At 40.3% G+C, this 17,850-nt stretch overlaps 1 protein-coding gene across 2 annotated transcripts in view; it reads right to left on the reverse strand.

Annotated features, from left to right (window-relative positions):
- Creb5 (cAMP responsive element binding protein 5) overlaps positions 1-17,850 on the reverse strand; it is a 407,169-nt gene that overhangs the window by 6,402 nt on the left and 382,917 nt on the right. For both annotated transcript variants that reach the window (XM_013024414.1, XM_013024413.1), the window contains 2 exons: positions 9,776-10,099; positions 4,167-4,394 (listed from right to left, as the gene is read on the reverse strand). In XM_013024414.1, the coding sequence (XP_012879868.1) occupies positions 4,167-4,394; positions 9,776-10,099 (552 nt within the window). The remainder of the gene's footprint in view (positions 1-4,166; positions 4,395-9,775; positions 10,100-17,850) is intronic.

Genomic DNA, 17,850 nt, shown 5'->3' on the forward strand with positions numbered 1-17,850 from the left:
TTTATGAATTGAGAAAAGTCAATTTTATTCCTTATACATTTCTCTTCTGTTAGTTCTACTAATTCTAGCTCTTGATATAAAAGTAGTTTGTCAGAGCCAAGTATGAATAATAAGTATTGATTCTCTTGCTAACACCAGCCATTCACATTTTCATTCTTCTAAATGAATTTGGGCTTACTGTTCTTAAAATAATTATTTAAATAAATGCAAGTGGGTAGATCTGCTTCGATTGATCTACTTGTTAAACACATAAATTTGTCTGGGGATGAAGTAGCAATCCTGAAGAGATGTTTAATACTACAATGATATCCTTTAAATATGTATTTTAAAAGAAGTCTCTAATAGCTCTATTTATAGATTTTTTGCTTGGGAGAATATCATTTTGTTATATGATAAATCTAGGCTACTTTTTAGTATAAGCTGTAATTTGTAATATATATATATAGATATGCATACACACATACATATATGTATATATGTATGTATACACACATACACACACACACATGCTAAAAGGATCCCACAATTAACCCCCCCTTCATTCTAGTTCAATTCATTCTGAAACAAAGGACTTTCAATTTGTCAAGCAACAGTTCCCATCTGGACTATTCACTTGCCAAGTCCCAGACCTGGGCTCATGTGTCTAAAATTTCAGCAGCAACTTAGACCATGTGTCTAAAAGGAAAAGCAATTACTTCTATGGGTGACCAGATGATTTCCATATCCTCTACTGAACATAAATGACCTCTGAGGACCACACGGGCAGTGACTCAGTCACTCTGCATCAGAACCAAGGATGTGGGTTCCTTTCTTTAAGGACTTTGTAGAACAAAAATCATAAAGTGGTGGGTCAGATAATAGGAAAACTTGCCTGCGTGCTCATTCTTCTTGCTGGTCATATGACATTTGGGAAGACTCCTTACCTTCCAGATTATTTACTTTCTCCAAATATAAAATGTCAGATTAGGTGGCTTTTGACTTTCTCCTAATTCTTCTATCTGTGTTGACCTCTTGGGCAAAGATTTATTGTGAGACTAGAAAAATGAGGTCTCAGGTTTGCTCTTGTTTTCTTAGGTCTGGCTTTTCCCATCTGCATTCTGACTAGAAGGTTCTATGCTGGAAAACAACTGAAAAGTGGCAGCGGGCCATCCAGACCTTAGATATTCCATTTGGCTGGAGTTTGTTTGCTTAGCACCTTCCATTTCTGTTTACTTAAAATTTGGCTCACTAAACCAGCCTCAAGAGAGACACCTTTTTTCTTTTGACAAAGGTCCAGTGAGAGGGAAAAGGTCACTCAAAGGTAGCAGAATCTGTGACATCTTCTGCAGCACCTTAGGCCATGATACAGAACATGGGACATCACAGAGAACACCACACTGCTGTGGCTTCAGTCCCTTAGAAGCAAAGCGGTGGCTGGAAATATCAACACTGTAACCTTCCTCCAGGACTATTTAAGAGCCAGAAGCTAGCAGTGACAGTCGAGTTCTATTTTCTTGCTCTAGGACTAGAAGATGAGACCCTGGAGTGATTCTGCAAGGACTTGTTTTCGTTAATATTGATGTAAGGACTTGCTTGCCTCTGATATGTGTCAGCTAGCTACTTGGAGCTCCTTCACCTAAGGCTGTGGTTTTCAACCAAGGCCAACTTTGTACCTATGTTTATTCCCTGCTCCAACCAAAGGTTGTAGCAATGTTTGCAGACATTTTTCTTTAGTTGTCATAGATTCTAAATATCCCAATATACTCCTGTCATCTACTAAGCAGAGGGCAAAGATGCTGCTAAATATTCTAAAGTTCAAAGGGTACAAGGAAGAATGAGCAGTCAATAACATCAGCCTGAGAAATCTTAAAGATTTCCCCCATTTTCCTGCAGACCTCAGAAATGGAAAAGTTTTTGGGTTTTCCTGACTTCACTCATTGCAGGACTACAATGTTTATGGGTTCATACAGACCAGAATTTTTTGTTTATTTAATGAACTCAGATAATAATGACTTTGCCTTATTCTTACCAATACCACCTCTGTGAAATTGCAGGTTCCCTGCAATTCTATCAAATTAATATGTGACTATTAATATTCAAAAATTTGTTCATGTTCCCCCAAAAGCTTCACACAGACAACTATGCCTCAATGGTTATTTAAATCTGGCCATTCCTCTGTGGCTTGACTGTGCAATCACACCCATGCCAAGTGCTCAGGCAATCACTTCCAGTGCACTCCAGAGTTGAGGAACTCAGTCATTAATTTAACAAATGGTTCCTCAGTATAGGCAGTATACTACAAACCAAGGATTGGTGATGGGAAATGGGGTAAAAACGCACAATCCCAAACTTTGTGGCATACAAGTATGAAAAGGGGAGTTATTCTCCTCCAAATCTGTCATTTTCCTCCATTTCTTGCTCCAGGCTGTCAAAAAAATGACACATTTAGAGGAAATCATATAAACCAGTCCATATACAACCCAAACTTTTCTTGTATACTTGTGGTTTGTACAGTATTTGTCCCACGGCAAAATACAAAGTGAAAATGCAAGGGTTTTAGGGTTTGGCACCCTAACTGCTCCTTCCAAAAAATGCACAGTGACCCAGGTCGGGGGAGATGATAAAGGAGAACCGTAAACTATGAAGTGCACATTCCCTCTATTTTGGACACTCACTTCCTGCCTTCTCCTAGGCCTTCTTTTCAGTACCTGGAGTACTAGGATTAAAACTGTCTCTAAGGATTTGTCTCATGTCAATTTAGTTGCTCCATTGTTCATGGTGAATTGGTACACTCATTGTTGCTATTAGAACAAATGTCCTTAACTGCATCATGTACATGCTTCAGAGTCTTCTGGAAAAGACTTATATTTGGGGAATTTCTTTCTCTTTAGACACTCTTAGAAAGGTCATTGATAAAGCCACTCGTGAGAACAAAAATCACACAAGAGCCAAATCATGTTGAGGCTGAAAATGAATTGGAACCTGTCATTTCTTTCAGGGTAAAATAAAATGAAACAAAAGTGAGTGTGGTGGTTCTCATCTATAATTCTACCTACTTGGATGCCAGACATCAGAGGATCATGGTTCAAGGACATGTAAGGCAAAAAAAAGAAAAAAAGCAAACAAACCAAAATACAAAAAAACAAAAAGGTTCACAAGACTCCATCTCAACCAATGAAATGGCAGGGAGCACTGGGAAGGTGGCTTAGTGGTAGAGTGTTTGCCTAGCATGCATGAAGCCCTGGGTTCGATTCCTCAGTGCCAAATAAACAGTAAAAGCTCGAAGTGGTGCTGTGGCTCAAGTGGTAGGGTCTCAGCTTTGAGCAAAGAAGCTCAGGGACAGTGTCTAGGCCCTGAGTTCAAGCCCCAGCACTGGCAAAAAAAAAAAGAAAAGAAAAAGAAAAAAAAAGAAAAGAAAAAGCAGGGAGTTCTAGCGTGTGCCTGACATCTCAACTACACATAGCTTCTTCTGCAAGGAGGATTAGGGTTTAGATTAATCCTGGAAAAATTTAAGACTTTATTCAATAAGATAACAAAAGCAAATGGTGCTGGGAGGCGTGGTTCAAGTGGTAGAGCACTTGCCTTGCAAACACCAAGTCTTGAATTCAAACCCCAGTATACCAGTAAAACCAAGTAACCAAGAATAACATAAACAGTTACCATGCTTCCATTTTAGAAAAATATAGACACTTTGTTATAAGCCAAAGCAACCCTCTCAATCTGGTGACTGTAGCAGTTGCTAAAAGGTTGCGGATAGTTTCTCTCTGAGGCATTGGCGCTAAGTGCTTTGTGACCATTAGTTCACTTATTGCTCCTAAGAATTCTATAAAGTTACTATTCTCATTCTATAAATAAGGAAAGTGGGAGTGAAGAGGAGTTAAATACTGCACATGATGGCCAACCTGGGGTTTGAACGACTGATTCTGTGTGCATGGCCCTAGTGATTCTCAAGGTGAGCCCTCCTTCTCTCTGACAGAGTGGGTAGAATGATGTTCATGGCATAGTTATGTTGTTTGGTAGTGTCTCAGAACTCATAAAGCTCATGAGGAGCTCTAAGGCTCCTCTGTGGGGGAAGTGAGAGGTAGGACTTCCTAGGTCAACAAGTGAGGTGCCTGCAGGACAGAAAAGGCTAGTGGGAGGGGCAAGGGGGTGCTTGGAGCTGCTGGGGAAGAAGACAGTGGCCGCACCTGAAGCTGCATGTTTGTCTGGGTGAGTTCTTCTGCTTTCTTTTCCAGTGACATCACCCAGACCTTCCTCTTCTGTCTGCAACGCGTGGCAGCTGCCCGGTTCCTTTCCAGAAATTTCCGCCGCCTCTCATCAGGATCTTCATCCACCACCCTTCTCCGGCGACCCCCTGTGGGCTGGGGCGGCTGTATTGTCTGGGTGGGCTGCATCTGTTGTGTGGCTGGTGAAACCTGTGGGAAAAGAGGCAGGAAGTGGTGGGGACAGCAATGGACATATTGGGATTTTTTTTTAAAAGAGAGACCCAAGTCCCTGTTAGAACACAAAGCACAGGAATCCAGTTGTTTTAGGAAACATACCAAGCTTGTTTGCTGAATGAAATAAACAGTGAAATCTCACTATAGGAAAGAAAAAAATATATATCACTAAGCTATAGTCGCAGTTCTTTTGGCTAGCTTTGAGAATGACTCATGAAAAGATGGAGCCAGGTTGAGTTTTCCCTGATAGGCACTTGGCTGGTGGACAGTAAGGGCATTATCTTTTTTAATTCTTCTTTAGGTGTCAAGAATGTTTTATTTAAAGTGCTTTAAAAAACTTTAACGTAGACAAGAGCCCTAGCTTATATCTATGTTTTTCTACTCAAGAGGCTGAGATATGAAGATATGAAGCCAGTCCAGACAGACAAATCTGAATTACTTTTTTATCTCCAATTAGCCACAAAATGCCGGAAGTGGAGGTATGGCTCAAGTGACAGAGTGCTTGCCTTGGGCTGGGGGGGGGGGTCAAGCAAAGGTTTTCAAGGCCCTAAGTTTAAGTCCCAGTATTGGCAATCAAACAAGCAATCAAAAACCTTTAAAGCAACCAGAAGAGAGTTTGGAGTTATTGTCCCAATGCTGAAGAGTGATTTGCCCAGACCTTGGAGCAGGTTGTTCCCTTCACTGGGATGGTTTAAAACTCTCCCTAGAACCTATGTTTGTTCACTTTGCTATTAAAAGAAAGCCAGAAGACTGATGAAGGCCTGCTTTTACTACTTCATAGTTCTTAGTATGCATGACTCGATGGGACTCTCCATTCAGGCTTCAGATGGGTCTGCTTGCTCCTCAGACTTCTGATGAAAGGGGAAGGGGCTTCCTAGCTTTCTAGATGACTGAAAGGCAAGGCTTGCCTGTAATTGACACAGAAGCTTCTCTAAGCCTGCTCTACCTTGCATACGTGAGACAGGAGGGCCAGGGTGCATTCTTTATGCTTACATTAGACGGAAATCCCCGGGCTGGCAAAGCACTTTATTAAAAAGGTTTACTGTGCTTATAGACTCCTTGTAAGGCCTGCATCGGACTCAGTAACATCTGAGGGTTTGGAGACCCCCACACATATAGCTTTATTTCCTTTCATGAGGCAGACCCACAGCACCTTATGAAATTTCTATGACTGATTCTTTATATGTCTGGGTACTAATGCTTTTCCTAACGCTCTGTACTTCCTCTTTCATTCTCAATAAAGGGTGATTTTTTTTCTTGTCCCTCTCCCATTTCTCAGTCACTCAGGTTTATGACTGTAATACCTATAAAGTTGTTTTACAAGAGACATTTAACCTACAGAAATAACAGACAAAAAGTTTAAAAAATAAAGTCCCAACAGCCTTTAAAGAAAGAAAAAAACACATTCCAACCCTATGATTGAAATCAATCAGAATGACTGTAATTGCACTAGGAATGGCTGCAGGTTGACACCAGTGGACTGATGGTGAAATATTTTAATCCTAAACTATCAAACTTTCTATGACTAACTGTAAAAGAATCAGGCTCAGGAGTGAGGTCGTACTACCTCTCAATAATTTTATCTAAAGCAAAGACTTTTTCTGAAACTCTTTATTGGCAATTCCTTTCCTCCTGATCACAGAGGAATAACAAAATTAATTAATTGTCTAAGGTCTTACTCACTAGAGCGAATGACGATGACATAATCCTTGTTATTGGCAAAAATGTAGGCAACTTGTCATTTCAGATGCTAACTCTGGGAAGTCAAGCATTAGGAGGAAATGTGCTGTCTGGCCATTATTTTTGCCTTTACTACTTTTGTGAATTAATGCTCTCATAAGGCCAGTCCTAGATAATTCAAGTAGGTAAAGCTGTTTCTTTTCATTTCCCTTCCTCCCTCCCTCCCTCCCTCTCTCCCTCCCTCCCTCCCTCCCTTCTTCCTTCCTTCCTTCCTTCCTTCCTTCCTTCCTTCCTTCCTTCCTTCCTTCCTTCCTCTCTCCTTCCTTCCTTCCAAGTAATGAGGATTGAACTCAAGACCTGGGTACTGTCTCTCATCTTTTTTGCTAAAGGCTGATGCTCTACCACTTGAGCCACACTTTCATTCGTTTTTTGGTGGTTTAATGGAGATGAGAATCCCATGGACTTTCCTGCTCAGGCTGGCTTTGAACCCTGATTCTTAGATCTCAGCTTCCTGAATAGTTAGGATTACAGACATGAGCCACCAGTGCCTGGTGGAAAAATGTTTTTTAAATAGGTATTGCAGAGACTTCTCTTTCAATGTTGCCTACTTCCTCATCTATATAAAGCAAGCGTGATTTTGGCCCCATGGAGGTTTAGAGTTTATAAGAAGAAAGCATATTGGTTAGGAGAAATTCCTAGTGGCCACAGAGTGCTTCAGAACTCTGAACTCTAATCCTTACTTACAGGAAAAAATCAAAAGAAACCAGGAAGAATTTCTAAGACCAGAATTTGCATTCCTGGTATTTATTATCACTTATTTTATGTTTAATAAGGAATTCTTTTAGCCGAAATGATGTACAAGTTATGACAAAAAATAATGAATTATGACTTCAAAGATTCATTCCAAATCATCTTAGAATATCAGAGTTGGAAGAACCTTGAGCTATCTTGAATCCTACTAGTCAAATTATCATAGGATTAAGCATCAAGACAAGAAGTCAGTAATAAGCCTGGTTGGTATAATTTGTGTCTGCGTGTCTACTGGTCCTGGTGCCTGAACTCAGGCTTGGGCACTGTCGAGCTTTGGTGAGCAAGACTAGTGGTCTCCCACTTAGAGCCATGGAGCTATTTCCAGATTTTTTTTTGCAGCTAATTGGAGATGAGTCTCATGGACTTTCCTGCCCTGGCTGGCTTTGAATCATGATCCTCAGATCTCAGCCTGTTGAGTAGCTAGGATTACAGGTATGAGCCACCAATGCGTGGCTTTGGTTGGTATAATTTAAGAATGGTATTTTAGAATACTGTCTACATGATCTTATTCAAATTTTAACAAGACCCACTTAAATTATTTGTCTTTAGTATAGGATAAAACAAAGCAACTTGGTACAGCTAATTATAATAGTAATCAACTAATTGCACATACAATTGGCCATTTACTGACTTTAAACAGGGCAATTGACTAATTGGTGCTTAGTTAATGAGTAGCTTTTATATTTAAGGCACTGCCAAACTTGTCTGTGTAATAACTTGCCAACAAAGAAAATCAAACCTTGATGTTCATCTTTTCCATAAAATAATAAGTTGACCAGTCAAATTGATTCACTATCTTTGACCTAGTAGCTTTCTTTCTCCCTTTTAATATATGTTCCAGTATGACATTTGACTAAAAATGACAAAAAGTTGCTCTAATAGCATTATTACTGCTAAACCACTTGCTATACATCTTTGAATTATTCTCATTTAGAATTAATAATGACCAGCATGTTTTTGAAAACTTCTCAGAGAATCTCTTATGTGGCTTGTTAAAACCTATGAACTTACTTCATCCATTTTACAGATGGAGAAAACAAGATTTAGGGAGGCTAATCATTAGATCTAGGTTCAGGTCACACAGCAACTACAATGAAAAAAAGAATGGCTTTCTGAATCTTCTTTGCTATATAGAACATTGTAGGACACATTTAAGGACCTCTGCAAAAGTAAATGTAATGACTAGATTAGAACGCTGCTTGTAGATAATCTGTTCCTGTGAGTAGCTCTCTAGGCTTGATGTGTTTAAGGAGAAGGAGCTGAACAGCCCAAAATGCTGCCCGGAGTGACATCTTGTCTCCAGTGGCAGGAGATGGATGAGACTGTGAATAAGTGTTGCTTAGTGGCTGCACTCTTTGGACCCAGTTTTGACTCAGCTAGCTGGGATCTGGCAGTGTGGGAGGGGTGGAAGGACTGACAAAGATCATCTTCTTTAAGGATCCAAAGCATCCAGGGCTAGCCATTCTCTTGGCCATGACCTTCATCCACTTACTAAAACCCATTCCTGTAGAGGGACTCACTTTTCTGCTTGACCTGGGTGACATAATGTCTGCCTGGTCCCCCAACTCTCCTTCACTTCAGTATAAATGACGGCTTTCTTTCTGTCCACTCCTGGTGACTCTCCACCCAGGGATTTGGCCTTTCTCTTGGTCTGATAATCTACAGAACTTGGCTCTCTCCCTCTTTCTCTCCCTTCCTCTAACACATTTCACATTCTGAGGGTGAGTCATCTCTCCTCACCATTCACACCGTACTTCGTGCCCTCACATCTACCATGGAGCTCCTTCTGTTCTTTAGGAATTGCTACTATGGAGATTTTTAACGTTCATAAATATTCAGGGAAATGGCTTCTTGTATTTAACTTCCATTTTACAGGCATCAAGATTGAGTCTCTGTGGTGTTTAAAAGAATAGCAGCTATGGGTATTTATGTGTATATCTTCGGGAAGGTTGGAGAGAGTATATGGAATTGCAGGGACAAAGTGCAGCATTGGTGCTTCCTGGACATTGATGAACGTGAACTATACAACTCCTGGGCGGAGATGAGAGGGAGGGACAGGGAGAGAATGAGGGGACAGAAGACATCATATGAAAGGAAATGTGCTCATTACCTGACTCATGCAGTTGTAATCCCTCTTTACACCACCTTTATAATAAAGTACATAATAAAAAAAGAATAACAGCTAGACAGGATTACAATTAACTGATTTTTTTCTCATTTTTTTAAATACCTTTCATAACTCTCTTAAGTTTTTGTCTACATTTACTATTGTTACTACCACTCTTAGAACTAACATTTTTTTTAAACAATTTGCAAAAGAAGTTATGGATTTGGGAGAATTTAAAGTTTATATTTGTCCTGAGAGAGTGGATCTTAAATTTTATTTACAGACATAATGATCCAGTTTTGTCTGAAATATTATTTATTTATTTATTCATTGTGGGGCTTGAACTCATGGCCTGGGCTGTCCCTAAGCTCCTTTGCTCAAGGCAAGTGCTCTACTATTTGAGCCACAGCTCCACTTTTGGTTTTCTAGTGGTTAACTGGAGATAAGAGTTTCATAGACTTTCCCGCCTGGGTGGGCTTTGAGCCTCAATTGCCAGATCTCAGCCTCCTGAGTAGCTAGGATGACAGGCGTGAGCCACCGGTGTCTGGCTTGAACTATTATTTACAGACCTAATGATGCAGTGTTGTCCTGTGGATGGAACCATTACCTCCTAGGAAACAGGCAGAACTCCCGAGAAGGTCAAATAAAGCATCTGGGTTTGACCACACTATGGTTGTTGCAGATGACTTCAGCAGCAACCTTGGCAAAATCAACTATGAACAAAAGGTGAGAAAGGGGAAGGGGCAGGGGAGAGTCCTACCTGTGCTTGGTTGCCGGTGTGCAGGGGTGGGTGTGGCGAGGTCTGATGGTGTGCTGGGTGTGCATGAAGATGGGAATGGGAATGATGATGCGGGTGGCTCTGCTGGTGATGGGGCTGTGGATGGGGGTGGTGGGAGGGGTGCTGGTGCTGGTGTGGATAGGGGTGGTGGGGTGGTAGTGTCTGGTGCTGATGTGGGTGTGAGTGCATGTGATGGTGCGGCGTCTGGTCCTGCCGGGAGCCCATCATCTCCATCATGTGTCCCATGGTGTTCATGTTCCCGTTTGACATGGCAGCAGGATGGTGAGTCAAGGCAGCCTTCAACCTCTGAAACAGAATAAAACAACAGGGGACAACTGAGGTCACTCTTGTATTTGATAGTGATTTGGGAGCACTACGAGTCTTAGTTTCAGTGTGTGTGTGTGTGTGTGTGTGTGTGTGTGTGTGCCAGTTCTGGAACTTGCACTCAGGACTTGGGCACTATCCCTGAACTTTTTTGCTTAAGGCTAGCACTATGCCACTTGAGTCCATGTCCATTTCCCCCGCCTTTTGGTAGTTAGAGAGAAGCATCTCACAGAGTTTCTTGCCTAGGCTGGCTGCAAATTGTAATCCTTAGATCTCAGCCTCCTGAGTAGCTAGGATTATAGACAGGAGCCACCAGTAAGCCTGCTTATCCAGTCATTCTTCATATCTGGTAGCTTACAAAGTAAACAGAAACTGGATAGAGGGCTCCCATCTGACAAGACCCTGTGTCTTGTAAGGGTTACAAGAATAAAGGACTTTGCCTCTCAAAAGATTTCTCGGGTGCAAGGAGTAAATAAGCTAAAATTTTAGAATGCAGGCAGACTACTAGTATTATTTTAGAGCTTTAAATGATTGTTAGCCAATTATAACTTCTGAGTAGGGTACCATTTTCCATTTGGTACCAGGATATTTCTCATAGACTCTGTTGATATTCTAATTTTTCACATGCAATTACTTTCTTGTAACAGTAGAATGGAGTAGTGTACTTGCACATAATCTGTAGTGGCTATATCAATAGGCTAGTATGTTTCTAATAGGGAGCATTGTTCACTAACCAGCAAACACAAATATATACAAGTAACTTCTTGATTCTAAGGCAGGGTTCAGTCAACTTTTTCTACAGAGTCACATTATAAGTCTTTTCATTGATGTGAGCTTTATAAACTCAATCACAACTACTTAAGTCATGATGAATTGATGGCTCAACTTTTGGGTCATCCATCAAAACTCACCAGTAGCCCAATGTACAAATGAACTGGGCCTCATATTTCCCTGTGCAACTTTATTAAGTGACAGGAATTTGAATTCCATATAATTTTCACATGCCATAACATGTTAATCTATGTTTGATATTACTTTGGCCTTTCAATTAATTAAAGTGGAAAAATTGTTCTTAGCTCACATGCTGTACAAAGTTAAGTGGCAGGCTAGGGGCTAGATTTGGCACCTGAGATGTAGTTTGGTAACTCCAGGCTATGAGGTCAGTTGATAATCAGTTTCATTTCATTTTCCTCTTTTTGGGTGTAGGGTGGTTATTGGGGCTTGAACTGAGGGGCTTGAACTCTTCCTTGGCATTTTTCCACTCTATGCTGACACCTTATAACCTGAACCACACCCTCAATGCCAACTTTTTGCTGATTAATTGGGGATGAGAGTCTCACAGACTTTTCTTCCCAGGCGGGATTTGATCTGTCATCCTCAGATCACAGACTCCTGAGTAGTTAAGATTCCAGGCATAAGCAACTGGAGCCCAACTCTTCAAAAACATTTCCCCATTCTAAATAGGCAATTACCCTAATCCTCAGGGGCTCAGTGTGCTGAATGCTCTGTAATGTAGTTACTCCTTGCAAATGTATCCTCTGCAGAGCTGATAGTCTAATTGGCAAGCTCACATTGACTTCATGAAATATTTAGGAAGGGATTGAAGTTCGGTCCAGATTTGTGCTCTTATCTGACTGAGATAATGCTGTGTAATCACTGAAAGATGGAAGAGTTGCATTTAAATGATGATCAAAGCTGCCACATGCTAGCCCTGCACAAAGTTAATGATTCTCAACTGTTAAACTGTTGAAAAATTCCACTTCAATTAACCAAGATCTTTGGTTAACTATAAAGAGCACCGATTTGTTAAAAAATTTAAAAATAAATAAACAAATGGAAAGCAATGGAAGGCTGACTATATGTTAATGTGGACACTCACTGAAAACCTTTTTCGTACCCGGATGCAATAACATCTTAGTCCACTGGTCCCTGGTCAGCAGCCATTGTGTGACCTTGTTGACCTCTGTAAAAATAATCCTGAGGAGGCGCTTCCTATACCCCTGGGAAAGACTTGATGCTGGGCTTTATGTTGAGCATGAAGCAGAAAAGAAAACTAGTACTCATCTCCAAAGCTAAGAAATGATTTCATTGTTTTTATTAAAATGCTCATTATAAAAAAATTGAAGCAATGCTTAGAAGTGCCATGAAGTCAGCCTTACAGGAGCCAAATGTGTTGTTTACCCTGGGGGAAGGGGCACGTCTAAGCCACATTCCAGACAATTCCATGCTTCCGTAGAGATAGGCAAGCACAGAGAATAATTTTATAACATGGGAATCATAATGAAGCTTTTTTAAAGAAGTCTTCTGCCGATGGCATAACAAAGAAATGAGATGAATTGAGAGGATTCAGATATATGTTCTTTTTTACATGAAGAAAAATTTCTGATGGCTGTTTCTAAACTGGAGGGAAAAATAGTAAGAAAAAAATAGGACCAAAGGGAGAACAGGTGAACAGTCATTACACTCAATGTCATATGTAAAAGTTGAGGATGAGATAGGGACAAATGGGAAGACAATGGAAGGAGTGACAATGATCAAGATGCATTGGGTTCATAAACTGAAATTTCAAACTCCTTTGTTCAACTACAGATATGTGTGTGTGTGTGTGTGTGTGTGTGTGTGTGTATGTTTTAAGTGGCTTATGCCTGTAATCCTAGGTATTTAGAGGCAGAGATCTGAGGATCATAGTTTGAAGCCAGCCTGGGGAGAAAAGTCCATGAGAACCTTATTTCCAATTAACCACCTAAAGCCAAAAAGGGAGCTATACAGTTCAAGTGGTAAAACAACAGCCTTAACAGGATGACGCCTGAGTTCAAACTCCACTACCAGTATGTGTGTGCACACATGCACACGTGCACGCACGCGTGCACACACACACACACACACACACAGATTATATTAAAATCATTTGCTACTTTTAGTTGACTCATTGGCTAGTTTTGACAGACTATTTTTGCAATTCTGCATTTATGGGCTATGTAGTCTGCTTTTTGTTACATTAATAATATATCTCAATATCTTTCTTTTCTCTTTCCTTTTTCTTTGCCAGTCCTGGGGCTTGTTCAGGGCACTGTCCCTGAGCTTCTTTGTGCTCAAGGCTAGCACTCTACCACTTGAGCCACAGCACCACTTCTGCCTTTTCTGTTTATGTGGTACCGAGGAATCAAACCCAGGACTTCGTGCATGCTAGGCAAGTACTCTACCACTAAACTACATTCCCAGCCCTTCAATATCTTCCTATGTCACTTTCCAAACTAGCTGTTAACAGAACCTTTGCTATGTCAGCCCTCATGCAGTGTTTTATAAATATGAAGTCCCTAGTCTTCAGAGCAACCTAAAAGATATAGTGATGCCTCTTGTCCAGACCTGGTGACAAGTGATGGGGAGGGGGGCACGTGCTTTCTTCAGTAGAATAATAGGTATGCCATTTCTCCATAAAGAGAAGGGACTAGAAATGTTGACAAAAGATCATGCTGGATGGTAGGTTCTGATGGCTCATGCCTATAATCCTAGTTATTTCAGATCTGAGGATCATAGTTCAAAGCCAGCCCGGAGAGGAAAATCTAAGAGATGCCAATCTCCAATTAATCACTAAAAAGGCTACAAGTAGAGCTGTGGCTCAAGTGGTAGAATGCTAGCTTTGAGCAAAAAAAAGCTCAGGCCTTGAATTCAGGCCCTTGTACCCACATATGCACACAAAAAAGAGCCATGCTGGAAGGTCCAACAGTAGCCATGTGTGTCTGTTATTCAGAAGACAACTAGAAATATGGTACACTCAGTCTGGAGATTGGCAGAGGGAAGGGACATAAGAATTTTCAGGAATTTACTTGTGGTAGAGCATCTCAAGGTTCTGAATCCTTACTTCCTTTTTTGTAATGGTAAGGAATTGAGATTTACATTTCCTTCCCTCCTTCCCTCAAAATACAGATATAATAAAGTCTACATATCTTTCATTTCAACTGCTTTTTAACCCTTGGGGAATCAGAAGTGTCATTTAAGCAAGGAAAGTCAAAGTCCTCATCATGGTCTTGGGCATAGTTTTCTGTGCCCAAGCAGAGTCAAGCTGGGCTTTTGTTTAGTCCCTGTGGGGAGCCTCATACTCCCTCCAGACACAAGACCTTTGTACTTAACACAGAGCTACACTTCCCATTCTTCAGAAATTCTAAAGTTTTCATCCTTAGATTCCTCCTACAAGTTCCCCTGATATCTTGATCTAAGTCAAATTCTATTGATACATGATTCACACACAGTTACATTCCTTTATTTATAAAATTCAATGTGTAGGTAGAAGGTTCTTAGTATTATTATCCCATTATTATCCCTTAATCATCCCTGTGAGCCAACTTTATAAGAACAGAAACCATGCTGGATTTTGTTCAATGTTAATTTCCTCAGTTTAGCATAGAGGCTGCTACATATTACACACAGAATTACTAAAATATGAATGAAGGAATGAATGAAGGAATAAAAGAAAATTCCCAAGGCTTATGAGAATGTTAAATTTTCAACGTGGATCACTGTAGGTGGTGTTTATTCAAGGAGGATAATTATATTAGTCATCCAAGGTTGGCAAAACCAACCACAGAGTCATGTAGGTGGAAGGCTTTAAAGTACTGTCAAGAGCGCCCCACTGCATACCTAGCCTGTCCTCTTGAAAACAGCAGAGAAAACTTAAATAACTTAGAGGAAGGCACATCAATTCATCATGATACATTCCCCCTGAAAAGGAGGCATGGAAAACTGAAAACCTGTTTAGGAATAGGTCACAATGCTACAAACAACTTTTCCACCTTTAATTAGAAGCAAATGGAGCCTGACAAATAAATCCTAGGCACTAGATCTTCATCTCTCCAATAATTAGCCTGTCCTGGTAAGGGAAATTGCTTGATGGCCTCAAGTCTGTTCTTGTATGTTTCACGTCAAGGCAATAACACTAGCAATGCTAATAACATTTACATTTAACTATTTATTCACCCAACAAATATTTATTGGGCTTTGACTATGTGCCAAACACTGTACGAGGTACATTGTTTTCTGCCAACTTACTGAAGCAGACATAAAACAAAGCTTTGGAAAAACCCTGGGATGAAAGTCATATCATGGGATGTGTGGACATAAGACTTGGAGCCTCCTTCAGAAAACCTGTGGGCCTCTGGTTTAAGTTTTAGCCTGTAAGTTTCAGTCTTGGTCATATTAGAAGCAACGCAGGGAAGATAAATGACTATCAAGCTGCCCCGCTTGTGTCATATGTAACATTCTCCATGTCTTTTCAAAACAGTTTGGGGCCCTTCTCAAAGTCCTAAAGAGCTTTTTGCTTCTCTGTATGCCAGGGCCAACAAACAGCAAGTGCACTGTAAATCATTAAAATATACCAAATATAGATGTTTGTACCCTACTCACTGAGGGATGATAAATGACCAGTAAATGAGTCCAAGCTGTATTTTACAGAATAATTTTTCTTTCTGTAACAGAACTCTGACTTGTTTTAAATAACATTCTGCCTAATGCCAAGAAAAGGCAGGGGAGAAAAGTAGGCAATAATGAGCAAATAAACAGATAGTTTTCAGTTCTACAAAGCAAGGCTAGAATGGAGATGGACTAGTGAGAGAGGAGGAAAAACATGGCTCTGTTGACTTTTCCTCATTCTCTACCATATTCATTTATTTGAGGGAGCCAATCAGGAAAGACTCAAGGAGCCTGCCACACAGCTGGTTTCAGTCAACAGGGGTCATTTTCATTTGGTCTGTGTATTTCACCAACTCTCTGTTCCCTATTCCTAGTGGGAGGTGAGCCTGCTGCCTTGGATTTGAGTTCTGGTAAGAAAACAGCTGTCTACCACACCCTAGCACAGCATGGCCACTGTCATAATGGCTGGCCTTGCCACTTCTTTTATTCCCCCACTTAGCTCATTTCTGCATCACAGCACAGGCATAAGCATATGCCATTACTGTCAGAAGCATGCATGCATATGTGTGAGTACACCTCCCACAGTCACCACATACCACATACACACACACACACACACACCACTGACACACATACACCACTCACACACACACATACCCCAGACAAGTTCTTTCCCATTAACAACTTGCTAGTGTCAATGAGAAACATTTGTGTAACTGTAAGACCTTTTCCACTCCATTCTCAGTGAAGCAAATTCTTGTGCTTTCTAGCCTCTGAAAGCCAAGTCAAATTATTGGACATTATTTGAAATTCAATTGGATGGGCGGTAGTGAAGGTCAAGAGCATGCTTTCTAGAAAGTTTTTAATTATAAATGGCTGTTGGGTTTTGTTCCAGAAATGAATGTGCAAATATTACAATGCAGTGTTTCTGGCTGGCTACAAATCAGAAGCTGTTAGATTTTTGTCTTAATTGAATCTATGTACAAATATGACAAAATGTATATTTGTATTTCCTTCTTGACATAAAGTAATTCCCATGCATGGCCTCCCAGAGAGATTAAGTCCTGTGAAATGTAACTTCTTCTTACACTGCTGTCCCCATATTTCATCAACAGATGTGGTCATCATGGACTAATAAGTGGCCTAAATCATCAGGGTTGTGTGGCCATGGGATATGAAAGTTTAATACTCATGGTTACTGACTTACTCTAGGTATCAAGGAATTCTGAAATTAAGTCTCTGAGTTATTGCAAATAAATTTTTAAAAGTAAGTGATTTTTTGTCCTTTTTTATTGTGAAAATACTGTACAGAGGGGTTATAATTACATGGGCAAGGTAATGAGTACATTTTTTATCAAGCATTGTTGCTTCCTCCTTTGTTTCCCCTTCCAATCCCCCTTCCCATATTCCCCCACCCCCCTCACCCCAGCCAAAGTTGTAAAGTTTGTTTTTCGACATAACGGCTTGTACATCTCATTGTTGCAATGGGTCCACCTGTATCCCTATTTAAACAATTTGTTTTTGCCCTTTCCCTCCACAAATTATACCGACATCAAATACAACGAAAGCAGGGGTTATACCGTGGGGGCGGGACATACAAAGCAACAAAGAAATCATCTTATAAATATGTTAGACACAATAGCACGAAAGAAAAAAAACATTTAAATACTTATCTTGGGGTTAATTCCCCTAACATCAACTTATCTGACCTTTTCTGCTTGTCTCAGACATATACTAGTTATTGCAAATAAGGGAAACCATGGGACCTATGTTTCTTGGGGCCTGGCTTACTTCACTTAATATAATTTTTTCCAAGTATTTCCATTTCCTAACAAATGGGTCAATGTCATTCTTTCTGATGGAGGCATAAAATTCCATTGTGTATATATACCACATTTTCTTGATCCATTCATCTTCTAAGGGGCATCTGGGTTGGTTCCATATTTTAGCTATGGTAAATAATGCTGCAATAAACATAGTTGTGCTGGTAGTTTTAGTATGGTCTTGTTTGTGATCATTTGGGTAAATGCCCAAAAGTAGGATTGCTGGGTCATAGCCATCTAATCTTCGATAAGAGAGCAAAAAAATAGAATGGAAGAAAGACAGCCTCTTCAGTAAATGGTAATTGATTAGTCACTTGTAGAAAACTAAAGCTAGATCTTTATATATCATCCTGCACCAGCATCAACTCCAAATGGACCAAAGACCTCGGAGTACAAGCAGACACTCTGAAAACATTACAGGATGGGAGAGGAGAAACTCTAGGTCTCCTTGGCACAGGCCGCAATTTTCTTAATAGAGACCCAGAAACACAACAAATCAAAGAA

The sequence above is a fragment of the Dipodomys ordii genome, unplaced genomic scaffold (assembly GCF_000151885.1).
Source record: "Dipodomys ordii isolate 6190 unplaced genomic scaffold, Dord_2.0 Scaffold76, whole genome shotgun sequence".
Classification (NCBI taxonomy): domain Eukaryota; kingdom Metazoa; phylum Chordata; class Mammalia; order Rodentia; family Heteromyidae; genus Dipodomys; species Dipodomys ordii.